Source organism: Urocitellus parryii, chromosome 13, assembly GCF_045843805.1.
Source record: "Urocitellus parryii isolate mUroPar1 chromosome 13, mUroPar1.hap1, whole genome shotgun sequence".
NCBI lineage: Eukaryota > Metazoa > Chordata > Mammalia > Rodentia > Sciuridae > Urocitellus > Urocitellus parryii.
In genome coordinates this window covers 19,742,848-19,767,901 of record NC_135543.1, presented here as the reverse complement: position 1 = coordinate 19,767,901, position 25,054 = coordinate 19,742,848, and the positions used below count along the sequence as shown (strand labels likewise).

At 39.8% G+C, this 25,054-nt stretch overlaps 1 protein-coding gene across 1 annotated transcript in view; it reads right to left on the bottom strand.

Moving 5' to 3' along the window:
- The window catches only part of Ccdc68 (coiled-coil domain containing 68), a 45,208-nt gene extending 21,785 nt beyond the window's left edge, over positions 1-23,423 (bottom strand). The window contains exons 1-6 of the mRNA XM_077792341.1: positions 23,388-23,423; positions 9,491-9,612; positions 8,224-8,310; positions 5,302-5,442; positions 4,314-4,439; positions 2,827-2,955 (exon numbers count right to left, since the gene is read on the bottom strand). Coding sequence (XP_077648467.1) covers positions 2,827-2,955; positions 4,314-4,439; positions 5,302-5,442; positions 8,224-8,310; positions 9,491-9,604 — 597 coding nt within the window. The 5' untranslated portion in view covers positions 9,605-9,612; positions 23,388-23,423. The remainder of the gene's footprint in view (positions 1-2,826; positions 2,956-4,313; positions 4,440-5,301; positions 5,443-8,223; positions 8,311-9,490; positions 9,613-23,387) is intronic.
- Between the last annotated feature and the right edge of the window lie 1,631 nt (positions 23,424-25,054).

The window sequence follows — 25,054 nt, the reverse complement described above, 5'->3', positions numbered from 1 at the left end:
TTCCCAAAGCTGCCCCCCTAGGAGGCAGTATCAATAGGAGAGGAGTGGACACCAATTAGAGTCATTACCAAATGTTCCCATCTAACTGATGTAGGGGCCCAGAATGTCATTTTATCTAGCATAAGAAAAGAGAGCGACATAATGGGAAGGGCTGTGAATTTGAAGCTGGAGGATTACAGAATACTTCCTTGCCCCCCCCCCCCCTCCTCGGTTATAAAATGATGATGAGAAACTAGGTGGTCTCAGAAGTGTCTTTGAGCTCTAAACTTCTAATGGAGCTAAATCAATGACACTAAGAATCAAACATGATTCAACAGAATTGCACTGTTAGCAAAAGGAGAATGTGCCATATGAAAATGTTCTTATTGGGCGTTTTCGCTAGCTTATCACTGTGTGTGCGGAATAGATTCTCACTGCATTCCTGATTAAAGTGGGACAGATGGTGGAGGTTTTAAGTCATGTGTTCATTACCAGACCTCATAGCACTAATGGCTATTTACTGGAGCAGGGCCTTGTTCAAGTGAGTAGCAAATGAATTCTTCTCTAGGGGTACCCACTACTAGGGCGGTATTTATCACCCTTTCTGAGAATGAGCATTTTTTTTTCATTTTTACTTTCTTTTGGAACTGGCATCTTTTCCCTATTAATACAAAAAGGTTTAGGACTCCCTCCCCCCATTCTAACACACTCCCTATCTGAGAAACTTCCTCCAAGCCTGTCTTCTCATTATCTCCTTAAACCAAGATGGTGCCAAGTTTTACTTCTTTTAATAGTTTTATTTGTTTGTTTACAAATATAAAATATCTTTAAATTAAATATGTTAAAAAAAAAACACTCCATGCTCCTCCACTCCATCTCCACTCAGCTCAACCTCACAGAAGTTCCCCAGAGGCTCGACCCCAGAAACCACTGAACTTTGGCATTCTAGAAGGTTAGCACATGGCCTGGCTTAGCCATGGGCATCCAGTCTATTACTCTGTCACAAATCTTCTCTAGGCAGAGAACAGTTATGGGTCAACATTACAGGCAAGCTAAGCCTTTGCCTCTAAAAAATGCCCTGCCAGTATCTGAGCCACTGACCCTTAATCTTGAATGTGTCCCCCTACATTCAACATGGGTTTTAGCCTTCCCCAAAAGATCCTTAGGAGAATTAGAGGCAGAAGCAGCACACAGTCCAGTTCCACACACTGTAATCTCCACAAACAGTGACTGTGTCCATTCATTCCCAAGCTCATTCACCCCAGCTCTGCATAGCACATGGTAGGTGCTCAAATCTACTGAATAAATGGTTGATTAAATACATCCCGGAACTTTGAGACCTAGCATAATAACTCACACATGGTCTGGAATTCCTGGGGTTGTTAGAAAACAGAAATTATCTTCCACTGTCCTTTTGTTAATTTTCAGGCACTAACCAGTGGCCACTAATCTGACCTGGTGTTTGCTGGATTTGAGATAGGATGATTGCAAGTTGAAGGTTACATTCCAAACTGGTTGATCAAGTTGTTTGGTTAGACAACCCTATGTGCTTTCCAGAACTGTTTTCCTTTTCTCAATGCAAACATTCATTGTGCTTAGTTTCTAAATGATTTACTATCAAATGGAGTTTTCTAACACTATCAAGTACCAAACCAAATATTGCAGCTTTTCCAAGAGAGTGTAATTATAAACTGGCCTGCCTGCATACACCAACTGCTTAAGGACATTCTAGTCCAATGATTCTACTGAAGAACAGCACCCAATACCTAATAGGAGTGTAGCGGTGTGTTGTTATTAGATAACATTAAGTTTAGGCTTATTTAGTTTTTTCGATTTCCTCTTATTTTTCCTCATTAAGATTATAAATGCAACTAAATTCAGTATCACAAATCTTACATTCTTGGAAAATACTTTAAAACTAATCAAAGTTCCTTCAGTAAGAAATATGAATACCGTTGAAATGTGACGTTTTTGAAGTGACATTTTTTAAAATGCCATAACAAAGAAGACTTGGAAAAAATATTGAGGTTGAGAAGAGCAGAAGTAAATCAGGAGATTAAAACAATAAATATAAAACACATCAGGTGGAATTTCCTAGAAGCCAAACCTATGTTCTTATCTACACTGAATACAGTTTCAGAAATGCCAATTTCTTGTTTGTTTTCCTATTAAAAGTTAAAATTCCTTGTTTTGTTTGAATTCTAAATTCTAAGGCATGAATAATTAAATTTATGTGTTTATCTTTTGTATGCATTTGGAGTGCCAGCCACTTAAAGTAACACTGCATGAACTGTTTCCCAATTTTTCTTCTATTATTACTCTTTTCCAAATCCATCTTTGAAAAGTTCTGATTTCCAAAGAATAGATTTTCTTACTGTGAACTCTCTTTCTCCTGGTGTAAACATTAGTTTTTATGTATTCAGAGGGGTCAAGAGTGGCCAGAAATGAAGACTGCTCTCTCTACACACACAAAAGGCCATGAGGGGTAGCATCTGCCGCATTATTATTCCAAGAGGTAGATTCTGTGGTATTTTCCATTATTTCCATTCACAGCCTGACCTGGTTTCCCATTCTAAGATGTGCATTTACTAGAAAGAGAAAGTGACAGTGATATCACTACATTATTTGCTAAAGTAAATCCATAACTATAGCACAGATCATATTAAGTGTTAAAGAGAAGAAGCTAACATTATTGAGCACTTCCTAAGATCAGGTATCATAGGAGGAAATTTCATTTCATATTATATTATTTAATTTAATTTAATATCCTATTTTTTCAGTGCTATTGTCTTTCATTTCCCCCCAGTCCTGTCAGGAAGAAATCCCTTTCGTTCTTCAGAGACTTACCTTTTCCATTCTCTCTAGAAGGTTCTCCAATTCTGTGATCTGACTATGTTTTTCTTCAAGTTTTTCAGTGACTTGATTCAGATTTTCAACATGTTGTTTCAATTTCTGTTCTTTTTCAAGCTTATTAACCTTTGGTCAGAAAAATAGTTACCAGATTGTTTTTATTAAACCATACACATAACATGTCCCTCTAGAATTTTCTAACTAGCCACAGAAATGAATAGCTCACACTTGTTTAGAACTATTCTTTTGATTTCAGTGTTTTCTTTGAAATAATCCCGATGAATGCAATACTAAATCAGTAGAGAATAATAATATATAAATATGATCCCTAGAATGTTGACATTTGTCACCATAGAGCCCGCCTCCCAAAATGGTATGAGAAAGACACATGCTGATTTAAGAAAAGCAAAATATTTAACTGTTTCTCAACAAAAATTATCTAGAATAAAAAATAAAAGCTTATATGTTCAATTGAAGGTGTTTCTTTCTAAATCAGGAAGTGTCATAAAAGCAGAATAATTATCCCCAACGTGTCTGGGTTTTTTCCCAGGCGTGCTGCAGGAGGGGAAAGACCCCAGAAGAAAAGTCTCTGCTTGGCCTCCTATAGGCCACACTTGGGAGTGTTTCAACTTGACCTCTACCTGACATGATCATAGATCTCTGTTGCAGAACTTGAGATTTCTCAGTAAAAATAAAAGCATCTGTCTGCCCTTGAAAAATCCAGGCGGGCATTCCTGCCAGGCTGCTTGGGGTAAGGCTGATGTCCCATCACAGGGACATGCATGACCTGTCTGCAGGTCCCACTGCTCCAGTGGACCCCTTGCAGGGGCACAAGCCAGCCAGGCCATTTCATTTGCTTATATTCTTCACCCGACCCCGCACACAGGCGAGTTTGTAGCTGTCATCATCATAGCCTGAAGCAGGAGGAGCATGACCTAAGCAGTGAATTTCCTACTGTGCTCCCAAGGGGACCTTATACCTAAGGCCAGACCAGGTAGAGACCCAGGCACCTCATCCTGTGTTTTATATTCTGAGTTTCAGTACACACACACACACACACTCACACACACATTCTCTCCTCCAATCCTAGAACATTTTTCAGACGTTTATCAGTCCTAACACACATAACTCTGATTTAAAATAAAAGCAAACAAAAAACTGTGCGTGAGTTTGCATGTGTGCACATTTATTTTTATATCTTTAAATATATTTGTACGCACACACAATTTATGTTTGTTTTTTCCCTAATCAGAAGAATGTATTCTAAGACCCAAGTGATCTTTAATCCATTTATCTGGCCCGAAACCCTAGCAGCTCGGCCATATCTGGTGTGGGCTCAGCAGGGCTGGGGCAATCGGCACAAAAGACCGCTCTTCTGCCTCGTCTCTGCCCTTGCCACATCACCGGCTCTGGCTTGTTCCACATCTAACTCCTCCAGAAAGAGGGACTAGACTGGCTCCCATGGACCAGCTGGTAGTTGGTACCTGGAGTAATTGTTTACTGTCCTCGTGCTTCTTTCTCACGTCTTCAGACTGTGCTTGGTAGTTTTCAAATAATTTCTGGGCCACATTTCTCAGAGCTGCTGCTCCTGCTTCTCTGGAGGCTTCCAGCTAGGGAAAAAGGTCACGCTGCATGTTTTGACATTTCCAGTTAAAAGGGTGAGAGGCAGAACATGTTGATGGGCAATTAAAAACAGAGACTCTGACTCTGCCATTTGCAGCCCCATAGACAATGGATGGGAGAAAAGACACTGTTATTTGGTAAAGAAAAACGTAAAATAAGAAACCCCTTGTTTAGTGGGTCAGTGCATGGAGGCATATCTGTCCTGGCCAAGCCGAAACAGAGCTTTAGGTGCATGCATGGTAGCTTCCTGAAATAGAAGTGGGACAAGCTTGAAGTAGGTGGGCAACAAAAATTTCAGGATTGTGAATCTTTCAAAGCTTTAAATAGGGAAATAAAGATGGCTGCAAAGATTATCTACTAAGATATTCACTGTAGGACTGAATAGAAAATAAGGCCCCTCAAAGAAAACATAAAGCATTCAATAATGGATCAGTGAAACCAATAGTGAGGCATCTATGAATGCTATAATTAATGTTTATTAAATATGCAGATGCTTTTTAAATTTATTGTGGAAAGAAACTTAGCTTGAGACTTAGCCTCTTGAATTTGGAAGTGCACAGTACAGCATTGTTAACTATAAGCTCCATCTCTAAAGCAAGCCTTTAGGATTTACTCAACTTTCATAACTGAAACTTTATACCCATTGAACTTCTGTAAGATCTCTTCACTAATAACAGTAAACCAAGTTGAGACCTAATTTGTGAAATGCTTCTGTACACACGTGAGCACCCGTGTGGGCCTGTGGATGTGTGTGGGTGTCACTCAGCTTGCACAAAACAACAGATGCTGACCACCTGTCAGCTCCAAGGCTCAAAATGTGAGATTGGAAATTTCCCCTAATGGTCAGACCTTGATTTTCAATACTTCATTCTCCTTGTTCACTTCTAAGAGCTGCAGGTCTTTTCCTCTCAGTTTTTCCATGAGCAAATCCAAGCTGCAACAAGAGGGGTCCACTTCAGAGTCGGAGCCATTTTGAAAGTTTCCACAGGGCTGAAATGGACAACATGGAATCACTGAGCTGGCCACTCCTTTCCTCATGAACTCGGACAACAATAGTTATCATTCAGCATTACACAGACCAAACCAGCTGGCCTCAACTTTATTTATTTATGTATTTATTTATTTTGCTTTTTGTACAGGAGATTGAACCCAGGGGCACTTTGCCACTGAGCCACATTCTCAGTGTTTTTTATTTTATATCTTGAGACTGTGTCTCACTTAGTTGCGGAGGGCCTCACTGAGTTGCTGAGGCTGAGTTCAAATTTGTAATGCCACTCTCAGAGCAGCATCCCAAGTTGCTGGGATTGATCATAGGCGTGTGCTACCACACTAGGCTGGCCTCTACATTTGCTCAAATTTGAACAGATTCTTACAATAAATGAGGTAGGACTACATGTCTTTTTCCTTTTATATCGCTTATAGTTTCAAACATACTGTTAAATGCATCTTAGGAGATAAAGAATATCCACAGACCAAATTTCTTATCTAAGTCATGGCATAAATATATTTTGGTTGCACTGCATTACACACTAATATAATTGGACCTAATAGGTATGATACGTAATATTCAACGTTCAACAATGTTTCACTGTAATTAACTTAGATCTCATATTAAATTTCCAATCAGGGACATCAGAATGGAGTACCACGGCCATTATAATTCTATGTAACTGTAGCTCACTGAAACTACACTTGGAGCATAAATACCATCTGGATTCTTAAACATCTGGAGGTGGAAAGAAAATAGTAAACTTCCAACTTAGCACATCAATTTTCCAAAAACCAAGGACCAGAACCCAACTTTACATAGCAAGTGAGAGAACTCCCAGTACAACTTCTTGATATCCATCCTGTGCTCTTTAAACTTATTTCAAGGCAGATGGAAAAAAATATATATTATACAGATACTCAATTTGCTAAGCACCTACTAATACTACTGTGTATTCCATTGTCATTGTCTGAATACTCAAAATGATAGAAGACACTATGATCTTCTTACATAGGAGGAAATTGAAGATGAGAGTTTAACAAGAGTTATGCATAAAATAACTACCACCACCAGAACTAGAATGTAAGCTTGCTTCGCAACTAAGCCTTTCTTCTTTCCACTACATATGCTGACTGCTTTTGCAAAACTAAAACCCCAAAAGAATACAGTGCAGAAAGATGCAGAAAGATAACACCGTCCCTCACCAGAACTCTGCCAGATTTGACTCTTAGGGTCCCGACCCTAGTGTGTTCCCTCACTGTCCATATCCAGAGTAGGAATTATTTTGTTTTTAAATTTGCTATTGAATATTTGACAGAAAACTCCCGTAGAAGGTAGATTATTGGCATTAAAGGATGGCTACAAAGGACATAGATCAGTGTTTTTCAAACTTTAATGTTTGAGAAGAATGACTTGGTGCGGGATCTGGTTAAAGATGCAGGTCCCAATTCAGGAAGCCTGGGGTGTTGGCTGCCTATCTAAAAAGCTCCTGGTGATGCTACTGCCACTGAGACTGAGCCACACTCGGAGCAGCAGGACCCGGCACTATAACCAAGCAATCCCTGCAGGGCCAGGTAGCTGATATTTTGGTACTCAGTGGGTCTACTCAGCTTGTGCATTTGATATGGCAGCACATGTCATATCATAAGAAGCTACTTCCAACAAACCGCCAACAACTCCATGTTGCTATTTACAATGGGCAGTCCTCAATTTCCTTGACCATAGACAACAGTAGACAGAACGATCCCGCCAACTTTCTGAAATCGTTTCCTCACTTGCCCTTAGTGACTCCATTTCCAATGCTGTTCTTCCTGCTCCTTCGCCAGCTTCTTGTCTCAGCCTCCCATCATGGTTCCTCTTCCTGACACCTAAACATCGGGAAGCTCAAGACACAGTCCTCAGATTGTCTATCTATGATCACTTGCCTGGGAATCTCTTCCAGTTTTAGAACTTTAAGTATCGCCAATAGTGCCCCAAATCTCTATCCTGTAACCTGGACCTAGAGCCCAGACTGCTACCCTCAACTGCAGAATCAGGTGTCCAGCTGTCTTGCTCCTTGAAGACCAGCCAACTCAACGTGGCCAAAACTGATTTTGATATTCCCCATCATCCCCAAACATACATTCCCCCATGTGCCCCACTTTCAGAGCCCTTGATTTAAGAAAATAATTGGGGCTAACCGTATCAGCTTGGAAGGCTGAGGATGAGGAAGGGGTTTATATTTACACATCACACCCTCTGCTCTGATGGTGTACTCTGTGGCCATTTTGTTAGTGGGTGACAGTGATGACGTACACTTGCTTAGATGTGGTTAGCCGGGCACAATTCAGATAAAGCTAAGTGCAAATTGTTCCACCTTAGGTACATTAAGTTGGTGTGGCTTGAAAGATCCTCACTAACCCAAGCCTAACATCTTTAACTGTGTGTCCATTGATACAGCCCAGGTGAGCCCATAAACTTATATCTTAGTCTGTCATAGAGAAATGCTGCTAGGTTTCCTTCCTGTGCCAACATTTTCCCATGCAAATCAGGTAAGTTATCTCCCATTAAAGTATTCCAACAAGGCCTGGCTATTCCAGTGTGATCTGATTAATGTCACATGTGGGCAAAGATTCTACACATTTGGCCATTAACATCTTTAGATACACATGAAATATTTATCACTCCTCCTTCAAAGCTTCAAAGAAAAATAATTACCAGAAAATTTACTTAAGTAAGGTCAATATGGCTTTTTGCTAATCTTCTGAAAGAATGCAAGTAGTAAATTTTGATAAATTTATTACCTTTGCCTCTCGTTTGTGATTCCTACTGTTATGTCTTACTTCGTCTTTAAACATTTGACTTCTGATCTTTTCCAGAGTAGTTCGAATCTAGAGGGAGAAAAAAATATATTTTTTGCAAATGCATTTAATGCCAAATACTCTTAAAAAAATCTATGCAAGCTATAGAATACCTGATTTTTCTAGAAAGTAACATACATATGCTGATGTCAGATTTATACAGTGGCTATCACCTTAACTTGAATTTAGGCTGAAATGATTTAGATTGCTGAAAATAAACGTTTGGCTCTTAAATATCTTTTTCAGACAAACTCAGAACCTGATAAGCTAAATTAATATTATACTACAAAATACTTATTCAGTAATTAGCACTTAATACTATCTATTTGGTTCTATTTTATCTATATAGTAATTTAGTACTAATTTACTGTTTGGTAATTACTATAAAACAATTACTAAATTAGTAATCACTACAAAACAATTACTAAATTAGTAATCACTACAAAATAATTACTATTCCGTCATTACTACAAAATAATCACTACCCAGTAATTACTACAAAATAATTGCTATTAAGTAATTACTACAGAATAATCACAAAAAGGAATTCATATAAATTTATGTATGAAATATGAGCCCCATGTCGTGATGACCTACGAAATGGCAAGATACTCAAAGATAATTGAATTAGTTGATCTAAACAAGTTATGAACTATCCATATCGGAGTTCATCCATCTGCTCTAAGAAATGATTAATACAAATATCTCTTTCGTTAGCCCTCATCATCCTGGATTCTTGTAAGACCTCACATTTTTTAATGACGTGTAGTCATTAGCAGTAGCTGCCCTGAAGTGTGGAGAGGAGCCAGGTAAAGAGAAAGACACTCAGCGGGAAACATAAACATCTACTTGGGAACACAGTACCAGCACTCATGAAACCACTGGGAAAGGTTATAAAACAGTAGGAAATCCAGCAGAGAACAGCACGGGGCAAATTAAGTGCTGATAGGTGTTCTGAATCCTCCTGGCCCATTACTCAATTTTACTGGGGAAAGAAAATCATTTTACTCCAAGTGTCGGATCAGGTTCATATCCTCAAGAGAAATCACTAACCGTGTGTTCACATTTCAGCTGCCAAGACTGTCCTTTGCCAGGCTAGATCTGTTTCTTTTATACTTTCCATGGAAAGGGAAAATCCAAGCCCACCAACCATACTAGAATTTATCCTAAAAAAAAAATCAGGCGCAGGTGACTGCCAGCACCCAAATACCTTTTTCACATATTCAGTCTCTTCAATAATGTGAGCTGACGTAGATTCATACAAGGCAGAATCCTCCATCTTTTTCTTTGGGGGAACTTCTGTGGTCACTGTTATTGTGGTCATTGTGAATTCTGGCTTTAAGAAAACATAAATGAGCTGAGAAAAACATACTTTCCCAATTAGATGGTCATATGATTCACATACTTACAGGAGGAGTTCACTGTAGTCAAAAGTAGGCAATGCAATCTGTACACGTGTAAAAATAAGAATTCATACCCCATTTGAATCAAATGTATGAAATGTCAAGATCATTGTAATGTTTTGAGCGACTAATAAAAACATTTTTAAAAAAAGTTGGCAAAAATGATGAGTCCTTAGAATCTGTAGATATCCATTAAAATTGAATATGGAAGAAATATCATCCAAAGCAAACATAATTAAAATTTTTGAAAAAAATCTGAAAGAGGAAAATATGAAATTTCTTTTTCTTTAGCATCATCTTAGAATTATTATTAATCAAGAATAGGGGACATGTGTTATTCATCTTTATTTTGTAGCCTGTTGTTAGTGCTTAAGGAATTTCTGTAGAATTAATAATAGAATTAAGCAAAACCATGTTGTGTTTGCATATATCTTTATATATAGTTTATAAAGTGTATTTATAAAAACTATTTGTAATAGTGAATGACTGGATTTAAAAAAAATGCCCACAGAGATTGATTGGTTAAATTAATCTAATTTATCATGCAGTTACCTCTAGTATATCTTGTCCAATTAAAGATATGGTACTGAAAGAAATATATAGGATCCTACTTTCTATGAGAAGGTGGGAAATGGGAATGGAAAAGGAAAATCTATGTCTTATAATTTTGACATAGGGCCATATAAATATTTTCAATAACTGTAAAACAGAATTTAAAAAAGAAAAGGCAATCATACAAAATAAAAACAAAATGATAAAATGACTATATCTACATATAAAGTTGATGGCATAGAATTATTTCAAGTGATTCAAAAATTATTTCAAGTGATTCAAGTGATCTTTGGTGTGCTATATTTGTTCTAAGAACAAAAAGAATGATTTAAAAAATCTTAAACTATATTCATCAATAATAATGTTAGTAGAGTTAGTGGAAAGTTTGGTATTGCTACTTTGAAACTGTGTGTGTGTGTGTGTGTGTGTGTGTGTGTGTTCAGGCAAGCTTCAGTGCATACTATAGAAAAAAAAACAGTAAGTAAATGAGTTAATATCATTAAAAGTCAAGATTTTTTTGTCATAACAGAAAAAATAGCTCATAGAACCAGAAATGTTAAGTAAAAATCTTACAATGTCACCTAGAATTATGAGTATAAAGCAATGATTTTTTTTCCTTAAAAAATATACATTCTACCTCTATTCACTGAAAATCCTAGAAGCAGTAGCAATTAGCACCCTGGTGGCCATCCTCTGCTCCTTTTGTGTCTTAAATTGCTAAAAAAAACCTCCAGCATCTTGGTTGATCCAGGTTGAGGGCAAGAAATGCATCAAGTAAGTCTGAGATAGTACATCATCCAGCAAGCAAAAATTTGATAAAATATTACTTGAATAAGACACAAAAGCCATCCTGAGGAGCAATGACCATGCTGGAGGGAAACATCAGAATCCTAAATCCCTAAGTTTATAATGACAGGTGAAAACCCATCAGCAGCAGCCTCGTTGCCCACCTTGGAATTCACTAAGGCTTAACTCAGTGGAATAAACACCACTATATTACAACCTAGAGGAGGGAAGGAGGGGAGAAACGAGAAAAAAGGGAGTGAGGGAGGGGAAAACAGGAAGGGAAAGGAACCAGCATTTGTCTTGTCTTTACTCTATGAACTGTATTTCATGGTAGTTGTTGAGGGAAAGGTTTCTAATGAGTCCACAAGGACTGAGGGAAACCCACCACTTTCAGCCCTCTGTGAAATAATGGATCTGAGCAAAAACCATTGACCAACTAAGATCGTGAGGTGGAAGTTCAATGAGGATACATTAACCTGAGAGGCCTTATGCATCAATCTTAACCAAAAATTGCCATGAATTAAGAGTCCTAAGAGACACATGACCAAATGCAACCTATGAACTGTGCGTGGATCTTGCCTTGTATGTGTGAAGCACTGCGTTCGATTCCCAGCACCACATATAAATAAAGAAATAAAATAAAGGTCCATCAACAACTAAATAAATAAATAGCAGGGAGGAAAAATGGTGTTGGAATAGAGATGAAAGAAGTTAAACAAAATATAGGTAATTGTTGATGCTGGATGGTGGGCAAATGGGGCTCATTATACTCTATTTTGGTTTTGCTTTACATTTCTACAAAAAATAATAAGGAACTAAAAAATAAACTGTAATAAAAAGTGCTGCAAAATAGAATTATTAAACCCATTTTCTGGATAAAGAAATCAAGATTCCCACAGTAATGTTAACTTACCCAAGATACAGTAAATCCAGCGGAGCTAAAAGTCAAACGTTGGACTTTTTGAGACTAAGTTCAGGGGTGTTTCCACCCCATTAAGTCTGGCTTCCCTAGAGAGAAACAACAACAACCAACACACAGCAAGATGTTTAAAATCCAGCAATACCTCTGCTACTAAAAGACAAAGAATTTTCACATTGGCCTATATCACTTTGAAATAAGATAGCCCCTGGGGATACCAGAAAGCCCTGCATTTATCCTCTAATCTTCAAAGAAATTGACAATGCATGCCAAGCATTTTCCATTTTATTATAAATCCTCTTAGACAGCCCCCAGGGCTTCAATTTGCTTTGGCTGAAGCTGAGTGGACAGCAGTGGCTCTGCAGGTCGGCTTGCAAAGACCACAAGTGGAAATGCTTCTCTGACTCAGTCCTCTCCAGTCCAGGATTCAAGACTGGGTCTGAAACAACATTTAAATCTCAAAATCTTAGAGACAATAAGCAATGTGCTCAGAAACCAAAGGGAGGGTGGTCAGGCCAGGGTAGGGATCGGTAAACCATATCTGAGACCCCCAAACTAGCCCCTACCTGCTTGGGTAGTCTGTGAGCTGTGAGTGGTTCTTACATTTTTAATGACTCAAACTAAAAATTCAAAAGACTTACATTCAAGACACGTGGAAATTATATGAAGATCAAACTTCATATCCACAAGTGAAGGTTTGTTCTAAGGCAACCCTGCATTGGTTTGCATTTGGGCCATGCTGCTTTGGTTTTGCATTTGGGGATGAGTATGTGCAACAGAGGACTTTCATGGCAAGCCAAATCTGAAATAGTCACTATCTAGTCCTTTCCAGGAAAAGTGTGCTGACCCTGGGAATAGCAGGGGGTGGAAGCAAGATGGGAGAACTAGAAATTATCTGGCCTGGATCAAGGTTTTCCTCCACTTCAATCTCCCTGGATCTATAATCTCACTTGACTGATTTGCTTTCATTTTTCTTTTTGTCAGTTATGCATTGTGAACATTGACAAATGAGCAGAGGTACTTCATCATGGAGCACCATCTCTCTGTAGAAAGGATCCGGCTACATTCCCAATCTTCATAATTGGACTTCATCTTGGGCCAAACGCCATGTATACACAAAGATACTCTCACCCATTCCTTTTATTGTTAATATCAAAGAATTCTGCTCCTTGCTGCCTGATATTTCTCAAAAATACCACCTTTTCCACTCACTGGTTAAAAGGGTCGCCTACGACCTCAGCCTTAACTTCCACATCTGTAACATAGAGGAAAACACCTAGGGTTGTGAACATGGGTTGTTAATTTAATGTCTGATGGTAAAGGTCCTCAAAGGTTAGTAAATATCAATATTGCTGCAATTCTTCTTTTATGCTATTGATCATCACAAAAGACAATCGGCCCATAACAGAGGAGGCCGTTCACACCTCTTTGGTCACAAAGCTTTCCACCCAGCTATATCCATACGAAGTTAAACTCCATTTCTCTCTTTGGTTGAGAAAACTTTTGTGCCCACAGTCTCTGCTTTGTTAAAAGAAACTCAAGGGGGAACATGAGCCAGCAAAGTCCAAATCGCCATATGGCATTACCATCCTGGGGAAAATCCATGTTAGCATTTTATTTCAGCCAGAAGTAGATTAGGCAGATAAAATTTTCAAAATAAAACACAATCAGTTAATTAAAGTGAGGAAAGACTTTATTTGTTTTATGCTAGAATGGATTGAGGCGGCTTATGAGCGGCAACATGCCAAGGGGGGTGCTTTCCTAGATGAAGGCTTTTCAAAGGGACTCCCAGGGAGGAGAGGGTTGCTAAGGAGAATAGGACTCTGTTCCCTTAACTTCAACCAAGGCAGCTCGGCTTTGTCCATCATATACTGAATTTTTCCACAAGGCTTTCTGGGAAGAAAGAAAATTCAACATCTAAAAGGTTTATAGGCAGCCTGCCCAGTTTCATGGCCTCATTCTGCTACCCAATAGCTGTGTCACTTGGGTAAGTTCCTTAACCTCTCTGTGCTTCAGTCTCATTAACAGTAAAATTCAGATAATATTAATTATTAACAATAATAATCAACATGGGGTTGTTTGTGAGTTAATATTTGTCAAGCACTTAGCATATATAATACATAATAAATGATCTGCACATGTTTGTCAAATGAGTAAATAAAATATGAGACCATTATCCATAATTAACGTTGACAAGCAGTTTTTCTTCCCTGTAGGGAAGAAAAACAGGTAATATTTTAAATAGTCTCTACACTGAGATGGGCTATAAAGAAAAATTTGCTTTGGGGGATTTTAAGACCAGCAAATCCATGATACTGATTCTTTATTGCTAATGCATCAATAATTTGTCAACATCCCAACCAACGATGCTAGCGTCTGATGAATAGTTTACAACTTACAAAGCACATACATTACTGTGAATTGTAGTCTGTGTGATAAATCAGCACGTTACTGGACACCGAGCAATATAACCAAACCCACTGCAGCGTTGGATGAACTGAGAATAGCTAAAGAATTCCATAATAAATCCGTAGAAGGCTTTGTTACAGGTTGAAATAGTGGCCCCCCCTCCAAATGCACATGTTGATGTCCTAACCCCTGCTATCTCAGAATGTGACCTGACTTGGAAACAGGCTCATTGTAGATGTAATTAGCTAAGGAAAGAGGAGGAGATGCTGTAGCCAGGTGGACCCTTCCTGCATTTTCAAGGGAGAGCAGCCTGGGAAACCAGCGCAGCACTGTTTATTGTCTTGAAACTACCACAAGGGCGTTTCCTTTCTTGGCCTAACCCTTGACTCATTCTTTCCTATAGTAAACATTTTTTGAATACCACTGGGTTAGGGACTGTGGCTACCAGGGTTGAGCCAAAGGCCTGGTTTCCAGGGGACTTTCAGGACAGAGGGGAGCAGACAGGACACGAATAAGTCAATATGGGAGGCGGTGGCAGTGGCATGAGTAAAGCAGATCAGAGGAACAGAATGAAAGGAGATGCTGTTTGGGATTCGCCGTGAGGGACTGACACTGGGGAGGACTGGACTGAAAGAATGTCTGCAGGCTGGGTGGCCACCTGGCAAGGACCCCAGGCAAAGGGCAGAAGCAGGAGCAGAGGCTGAAGTTCCCTCACAGTCGCGCTCTCAGAAGACCACCACGGTGCGTGGCGCAGCCTACCACTGTCTCTTCTTTTTCTTTTAATGTTGCAGAGATTTTTCTTGTTTTCCTTTGAGTAGATTGAAATGTGTTGAGATGTCCAATTTGCCCGAGGAGTCACCTCCTTAGCCACATTAATACAGCCCTGCTTGGCGTGGGTCCCCAAGAGCTGAAAGGCAGGCAAGATGCAGCCCTCAGATGCTTCACCGTGAGCCCAGCAAGGACAGTAACACCCCCTGAGTACCCAAGGGCACCCCAGCTCTCTTCTCTAGGTGGCCCCTGTGTTTGGCGATCTATCTCCTTCCCAGATACCAGAACCACCATCTGCATGAGTCTTGCAGCAAGTGTCCCTTGCTCATTTGTCCCCACTGCCTGGAGTTAGAGCATAGTTAGCTACAACACCAAGACTCAACAAGCCGAGTGCTGTCCCTGGAGGTGTGACTTGAGGACTAGCCATCTGGCTTGGTGACACTGGAGGCCATGAAAACCCAGTTCTCATTCAGGGAAGGGAAGACTCTAACACAGAGTGGTGCTTTGTGGCCCGTGGCAAGAGCACCAGCGGTGGCAATCAGTGACCAATGGTGACGCCAGAGGTACCCTAACCTCTTTTCCTGCTGCCTGATCTCGCAGTGGGATGATAAGCACACCAGAGCCTCCCACCTTCCAAAGCTGGTTTCCTAACTTTCCCATCAATTCGGGGAGCTACACCACATACCTTCCGGTCAATTCTTTATCTGCCATGTCATTAGTCAGCTACTCTGGTTTGCAGTCAGGAGCTCTGATTGGTTTTAGTGCCATCTCTGGGTTTTGGTTTTTAGTTTCTCAGCTCTGAGCTAACAATACTATTGCTTTGCTCTTGACATCTATCATACAGAGCTTAGAGATCAGGAGCTGTAAAGCAGGTTACAACTGAAGCACCACTGGATCTTTATTAGGTTATGAGTAGGGGAGCTAGCATCCCTTCAAGTCCTCAGAGAGAATGGCCTTGTCCTGAATCTTTAGCAGCTCACCTGTGCCACAGCTATGTTACACAGCACAATGGTGACATCCAGTGTCAGCTGGCTCCATCTCAGATGACTGAGCAGCTTACCTGGAAATAATACACACTACACCAAAGAGGGGCCTGTTTGCACTGAACCCCACTTCTGTCTGCCAGTCTTTGTGGAGGTAATTCATTCTTCAGTAGAATTAGCTTCATTCGACCACGTGCTACTCACTCATTGGTACATACACATAAATTTACTCCTATAGAAAACTCTTAGACATGAAATATGGCTATTTATTTTATAGGGAAAATGATTTAAATATTAGTGCAAATACTATGTACAAATACATACTGTTAACAAAGTGCTGTACCACTTACCAAAGAATTATTTCCCATATATAGTCACAATCAATCATTACAATACTCCCTTATAGGCATGGTCCTCAGCATGAAATAAGTGCAACCGAAGCAAAGAGGAATGATACAATTTTTTCATCATCACCTGAACTCAGACAGACTGACCTCAGGTCCAAATGTCTTTGTACTGAACCAGGCCATACAGTCTGATTTCAAACTATGAAACAGCTGAAGGTGTCAGCCAGGGCCAGCTCAACAACTAGGTTACAAAGAGGTACAAATCATATGAGCCCCTCTCATTCAGGAAGGAGGGTATGAGAGAGACCAGGATCTGTGGAGTGCCCAGAATGTGTAGAGTATGTCACCTGTCTCAGCAGCACAGAGAGGTCAGGAGTGGTATTTACAGACGAGGAAATGAGGCTCAGCAAGATTGAGCAAAGACAGCCAGCTAGTCACGATGGTCACGGCATCCTAACCCCAGGCCTGGCTGACTCTGGCCTGGAGTCAGCTAGCTCTTTCCATCTTACCACTGTGCCTGGGCAGTATTCTGAATAAATTTTTAAGCCTTGCTTCTTGGGCCTGAGATAGGACTCAAGGTGTTTCAAAGTGAGTTTCTAAGTCACAGTCAAGGAACTCCTGATGTGAGGTTCCCGGTGTGTCCTTCAGGAACCTGAGCAGATATTGTTGTACCAGTAGATTTACTCTAGGAACACAGGCAATAAGGCTTTGTGGCTTAAAAACAAAGGGATTGGATGCCGTCAGTAGGGTCCAGAAGACTACTTCACTTTCTTACCCATGGCCGCCTTACACAACTATTTAAAGTCTCCGGACTTCAGCTTCTTCATCTGAAAATTCATGTGAGAATGTGTACCTCCTCATGGAATTATGTGGCCATCAAATGAGACAAGGCATTCAAAGGACTTCACAGAGTATCTGCCATGATGCATGTTGAGTGAATATTAAATAATTATGTTTATATTCACAACCACAGGACGTTCACTTATAGGATTTCAATTTGAAAGTGGCAACACCTAAGCTCATTTGTCCCCTCATTTTTTCCTCTGTCACCCATTTAACAAATCACCCAACTAACAAATCAAACCAAAAGCCAGTTAGGACTCATCAGTCAAGAAAATACGAAAAGAAGCAGATGCCAGTGACGTAGACCACAGGGACCTGTAACCTGTACATGGTGTGCTTTTGGAAAATTATGTGGCTTTACAAAAGCTTCTAAGAGTCAATAGCTCAGACATTTACAAAATATCTATAGGTTTCTAGCCTCATCCCAGAGCATTTCAGCTACAACATAATTTACTTCATTTTAAGATGAGCCATGGCGGGTGGAGGTAATACCAAGTACTGGTGAGCACGCTGGGCTCCTGTCTATGGCTGATGGAAATGCAAAACACACAGCCACTATGGACAACGGGTTGACAGCTTCCTATACAGTTAAACTGTATAATCCAGAAATCCCATTTCTATCCATCTACCCAATAAAATTAAAAAGTATGCTCCACAGAACCTGAACACTAATGTTCTTAATCATCAACACTGGAAACAATTCAAGGCGAGTACTAGTCAGCAACAAAATCAATCACTATAGTTCAGGTCTGGAGGGTCCCTAAAGGTCCGTAGTAAAGGCATGGTCCCCAGCAAGGAACAACTGGGAGGTAGAGGCATGTTTCAGAGGTAGGGCCAAATAGGAGTTCTCCCATCAGTGGGGGTGCCCTTGAAGGGGATTCAGGCAGGACCCAGGACCCTTCTTCTTTCTTTCACTCCCCAATCATGGGGTGAGTGGCTGTGCTCAGCCACATACTTCTGCCATGACATGCTACCTCACCACAGGGCCCAAAGCCATAGGGCCAGTTGATCATGGAATGAAGCCTCCAGAACTGAGAGCCAAACCAAACCTATTCTCTCATACAAGAGGTATCTAAGGTATTTGTTAAAGTGATAGAAAGCTAACCCAGAAGTTAACTGATACTCACAAGAACATAGATGAATCTCCAATGTACCGTGCTGACTGAATATAGCTGTGCTCAAAGAACATGCTCTATGCTTCCATTTGTATGACATTCTACAAAAGTCAAAACTATAGGAAGTAGAAACAGATCTGTGGCTGCTTGGAACTAGAAATGGGAGAAGAGAGAGATAGAGGATCTGGGAGGGGGAATAAAGTAACTCTTCATATCTTGATGGTGATGGTGGTTCCATATGCTAAAACTTACAAAATAATACTATACAGGGGGAAAAAAAGATTTAGCATATAAAACCTTTATTTTCATGATAACACATAGTACCCCAGAAAAAGTAAGAAACAATTGAGATTTTTAAATCCAAGGGCTCTCCCTGATTTTAGGAGAACTGGAAGTCACAATGAACTGAATTTGCTTTCCTTCATTTAAATATTAACCAAAAAAAAGTGTAAATGACAAGAAACAGCAATGAACTCAGAACTGTTAGTGAGCAGCCAAGTGAACTCTGACAAATTAGTAGAGAGGTGGTAGGTAGGTCAGTAGGTAGGTAGGTTGAACTGTTGAAGCTCAAGATAGTAACAGCTGATATCTAATGTAACAACAGACACAAAAGTCTTTTAGACATTGCAAGGAAATTAATGATGAGCACTATTTACTAAGGTGAAGGAGTGGAAGGAAATATATAGAATATATAAGAAATACAAGAAGTAGGATGCAGTGGCACACACCTGTAATCCCAGCGGCTTGGGAGGCTGAGGATCACCAGTTCAAAACCAGCCTCAGCAATGTTGAGGCACTAAGCAACTCAATGAGACCCTGTCTGTGAATAAAATACAAAATTGGGTTGGGGATATGGCATAGTGGTCAAGTGCCCCTGAGTTCAATCGAAAGAAAGAAAGGAAGGAAGGAAGGAAGGAAAGAAGGAAGGAAGGAAGGAAGGAAGGAAGGAAGGAAGGAAGATAGAAAGACCTGAACACTGCAACAAGAATTAAATCTAAACACAAATGAGAGATTCCTTCTCTTGTCCATTTATCCCTTTCCTAACAATTTTTTTAGATGCACAACATGTTTTTATCCTCCATCTTTGTCCATTTGCATGTGGGCAATGGGGTCCAGGAGTAGAAAGTCTATTCAATCCCTGGAACCTCCTTTTGGTCACTCTCTGCTCACCCTTCTGTGCCATGAAGATGTCTACCTTATCAGAGAGCAGCCTCCTACTAAAATCCAGAAAGATACAAGGCTGAGAGGCAGCTGCCTGTCCCGGATGATACCAGATGGTCACGACCTAGGGAACCCATCATAATCATCAGAGGTGCTCACAGTGCTGGGACCATCAAGCCTTTGTCCTCCTGGAGCACCCACACAGCATGGTGAATGTTTCCACCTGGATGCCTGAAGCACGTGAAAGTAAGAAGGGTGAAGGTGGATTCCTGAAAATGGAATAGACTTCTTAGGAGATATTTCAAATAAAGTTGTCACTATGAGGCAAGAAAAATGTATCAGTTTTAGAATTCTTAAAATCCTTCCTAAGGATGGGGGTATTGCTACCAACTGAGATTGATCACTAAACTTCTGACTTCACCTGAGAATTGGAGGAAGTTGTTTGGACATTTCAATCGAAAACAGAATTCCACAGGAACACATTTAGCTTTGGAAAGCCATATTATTTGACCTACTAGGCTGTCTTATTTTCAGATTTTAGATGTTTAAGAAAATCTCTTGTTTCTAAGTTACCAATAAAATAAACTTCAAGCTATTTATTTTAATGTTCTATTTTCCCCTGATATGAACTTTCAATTTGAGTAGTAACTGAAAGGCATTCAGAAAGACACTGTCTTTTCTTCTTTTGATTCACAAAAACTGCCAGATTTTTAGAGAAGGGTTGCTACTCAAATAGAGAAATATCTCTAAGTATACGTTGTCAAGCATGACCTGTCCACCCCCTGCCCCATGTACCTGCCATGGTAGCACAAGGCAGGATAAAAGGGGAGTATAAGAAAAAAATTTAAACTGGGAACTGCTGTTCAAGATTCCTGACTCCTTAAAGAAGCACACCAAAAATCAACATTAAGAAGGTCTTATTTGGTTCTCTAAATAGTTCCACATAGGAAAGCTCACTTGCTTAAAAGGAACTTAGGTGTTTAACTCTTGGTGTTAATATTTTAAATCATGAAGGAGAATCAAAACATCTAATAAGAAAAAGGCTCATGTCAATTATTTTCAAATTATGCTTCTATGGAAGCCAGACCAATATATCTGTCTTACTATTTTAAAAAATTGCAGAAATAGCCACCAACTGTTTAACAAAGTATGGTACAGTCATCAAATTGAATGAATACTGGTTAGCAATAAAAAGAAACCAAGTGCAGATATATGCTACCACCTGAAAGAGCCTCAAAAACTTTATTCTATATGAAAGAAGACAGATGCTAAAGAGCATTTGTTACATGACTTCATTTGCATGGTATGTCCAGAAAAGGTAAATCTAAATAGAGAAAGTAGAAAAGTAGTTGCCCAGGGTGAGGGGTGGAGATGAGGGACCACAGACAGACAACAGGGATTTGGGGGAATGATGAAATGATCTAACATTGGACTGTGGTGATATTTATATGATCATGTAAATTTACTAAAAATCATTGAACTGGACCCTTGAATGTATTTTATGGTTATGTAAATTACACTTCCAACAAAGTAGTTTTTTTAAAAAATAATAAAAAGTAAGTATAACTGGAATAAAGTGACTTTTTCCCCCTCTGGGATAAATATAATTGTAGTCACATTTTTTTTTAATTTAAAGGAAAAATTATTTTCTCCATTTTAAGCTATTTTTCACCTAGATGATTGACATTCACAATACAAGTTTAGTTTCCATTTAATGTGTATGAAATCCATATTTAGCTATTTTAGGTTTAATACTTCAATATTTAATAATATTAAAACTAGAACACATGATTCCTAAATTCTTCCCCAATCTGAAAGAGAGAGAGAGAAAGAGAGAGAGAGAGAGAGAGATATCACTGAACAGAATAATATGAAAGCTTCTTTATAATTTTTTAGAATTGATGATTTAAATCAGTGTAAGAGAGTATGGCATTGGAAACCAATCTACATTTAGTCACTATCAAAACTGATGGTTATTGATGTGGTTCCTAATCTGTGATCTTGGGGTGCCCCTCAGGACCCCAATGTTGTATAATAAGATAGTACTATGTCCCCTTGCGCTCCAACACAGAATACAGTAACCTGTATAAAAGGTGCTCAATAAATACTGGCCCAATGAATGTGCGAACAAGGCCAGTATTTATCCACAAAATCATGGATGCAACAAATACAAATATTTTCTAAAACTGAATATATGCACATATATCCCCATATACACTTGTTTCCCAAACCCATGTGGATGGCTGTTTTTGTGCTTAATAAAAGGTAAATTCATTTAAACATGCTATTAAATCCATAGTAAAATTTTGCCATTATAAAATGTTCAATCTATAAATGATCGTACAAATTTGATGTGAATATCTCAGTTCAAAACTACAATTTTACAAGACTCTTGAATTCCCTTAAAACTCCATTTTTTCCCTTTTCAGTCATTATCCCAAATAAATATACCTCTCATTTTTCATCTTTTACCAAATCTAGCTCACATTTTTTAGTTTAGGCCAAACTTTAAATTAGAATTCAAGTTCACTGCTGAGCACATTGTAAATAACTAGCCTAATAAATAACATTCCCATTAGTAATTCAGGAAATAGCTTCAGTATTCATTTCAAAAGTCCCTTTTTAGTTGGGACAAGGTATTAATTTATTTTGTAAGTAAGGAAGAGTAAGAAACTTATCAAGTTTGCTTGGGTCCCAGGAAGTAGGACCTGTTTTCATTCATTCCATAAATAGAACAGGATCTTAACTGCCTTAGGCACAAATTCCTCCCTGTTAGGGAGCTTCACTCTCAAATTGTGAGGGAGAGGGAAACAACCTTTACAACAGATCCAATTGTGTGTGCTAGGGCCCCTGACAATCCAGCCCAGCTCAAATTTCCGGTAAACCAGTCTTTCCATAGAGCTGAATATTTAATGGCACTAGGTAAAAACAGACCTCAGCTTATCTTTCCTCTGTTGCAAATGCAGAATAACTCCCTTTTGTGTTTGACACCTCACCTACTCTTTATACACCGAAAAAGGAAGAGAGGTTTGATTCCTCAAATAAAACGACCTTAATATAATGGTGATCAACTTGGGTTATGCTCAGGGCTGGTTGCATGTTCTGAGGTTTATATTCCATTGGCTTTTTTTCTTCTTTCTTTTGGAAAAAAAAAAAAAAGCTGAAAATTCACAACTATGGCACCACCCAATCTCAAAACGACATTTGCATTGTCCTGTACTACTCTTGGAAAAGTAACACTGTTTCTTTGCAGTGCTGCTTAGGGCTCTGCAATATGAAATTAAAAAATATCTAAGATGCCTCCTCAACAGAAACTGTACCAAACTGTCAAGCAGGGGTCTGCCCCCTTGCTGCGCTGGCAGCTGCGAGAAAGGAATGAATGAGGGGCCAGACCACCATCCTCATTCCTCTTGGCGGTTACAAACTGAGGACGCAGTGACTGCCACGCTGGAATACAGGGCACGGTTTTCCAGAGAGTTTTTCTCCACCGCTCCTGAAATTAGCAGACAGAAATCGCGGGGACCTATGACAGAGGAAATGGATAACAACAAACTAAATAAATCATCAGGTGTGCGCCAGGCTAAGGAGAGAGTGGTTCCTTTGTTGGGGAAAGGCAACTCTTTCTCTTCTCTGGGGCAAAGAAACTTCTCGCCCAGGCTCAGAACAGAGGTTTAGCTTGGTGAAGCTTTTCTCTTCACTAAGACCCTTTTCCAGGAAATGTCCTTGGTGCACCGAGCTCCGCTGGAGACACCCGCTCCAAGGGCACCCGGACACCCACCCACCTGGCGCGCGCTGCCCGCAGGTCTCCAGGGCTCGCCTACCTTGGAGGCTCTCAGTCAGTGCAGGGACCCCTCTGATTCTCCCCTGGGCTCTCTGGCCGGGTGCTGAGGCCAGGGTCTGCTCCCTAGGGCTGTGCTGTTGCCGAGGTTGTCCGCAGATTCGGCTCCGCCCCCGCAGGGTGCGTCCAGGGCAGAGTCCGGCGCCCCTGCGGCTCCGGGGAGGAGCCTCGGCTGGGGCAGCGCCTCTGACTTGTTTGGCCCTGGCACAGGGACGGACACCTGCCCCGCGCGCCTCTCAATCGAGGTACGTGCTGAAGAGGGACATGTACTGCTGCATTTCAAGAAGTTTCTATTTGCACCCGAAGTTCTTAAACTTTTGTTTTTGTTGCTTTTGATAAAACGTTTGTTTCGGATAATTTGAGACACAAAACAGATGAAAGCAGGGTGGTTAAGGCAGGAGGATCCCAAGTTCAAGATCAGCCTCAGCAAGTTAGCTAGGCCCTAAGCAACTTAGCAAGACCCTGTCTCAAAGTAAAAATAAAATGAGGGGTGGGGGCTGAGGATGTGACTCAATGGTTAAGCAACCCTGGGTTCAATCCTTGATGAGAGAGGGGGGGGGGGATGAATACAGAAAGTTCCAAACGCCCTTCAGCCCATGTCCCCCTAAGTCCATATCTTACATAATCAAGGTACATTTGTCATAACTATACCTTAGTCCCTTGGAATTAACTAAACCCTAGACTTGAGGCAGATTCACTAGTGTTTCAGCTAATATCTTTCTATTCCAGGTTCCTGTTCAGGACCCTATACAGCATTTGCGTCTTCATGTTATCCGTATGTATCTTTTGTGATGTGTGATAGTTTCTTTTTTCCTTTTTATTTTTCCTCGACTGCAACAGCATTAAGAATTATGGTACTGTAGCTAAGTTCTTTGGATATCCCAGATTTGGTTCTAATATTTTTCTCACAGAATTAAGGGTTAGGGGGGAAGAAAGTTACAGAGATGGAGTGCTTTAATCCTGGCTTCTTCTCACAGGTACCTGGTAAAAGCATGACCAATCACTGGTGATATTGACCTTGATCCCTTGGGTAAAGTCATGTTTGCCAAATTTCCATACTGCAAAGTTCCTATTTTTTCTCTTTCTGTACTCTCTTCTTCTGATGGAAGTCGCTCAATTCAGCCCACACTCCAGGTGAAGGAGGGATTGAACCTCACCTCCTAGAGAGGAAAGTATCCATATACTGCTATCAGGAATTATTCCGTAAGAAAGATTTTTTTCCCTTCTCTCCCATTTATCTATGCAATCATTTATTTTTATTGGAATAGACTTGCCAAGATTTATCTTATACTTGGAGCTAAAATTCAATACTACATTATTTTGTTTTTCAGTGGGAACTATTTCGGGTTGAGTTCAATCTCTCTTTGAAAGTTCAAAAACTTTTAGAGTCTCAAAAAAAAGCTATTTCTTCCACCCCTCTCACATTTCACAGAGTCAGAAAATTGCAGCCTCAATCCCTTAATATTCAAGGGCTTTTCAGAATCTTTCTGAGAACCCTACAATCACTGACTCCCACCACAGTTGGAATGAAATAATATTTCATTTTCCCAACAAATTAATTTATGGATTACAAATCAATCAAAAGAGAAAGTTGATGGTTCTTAGGTCATTTTTTTGTTAACTAATTCTTGTGGTTCTATTAATATATGT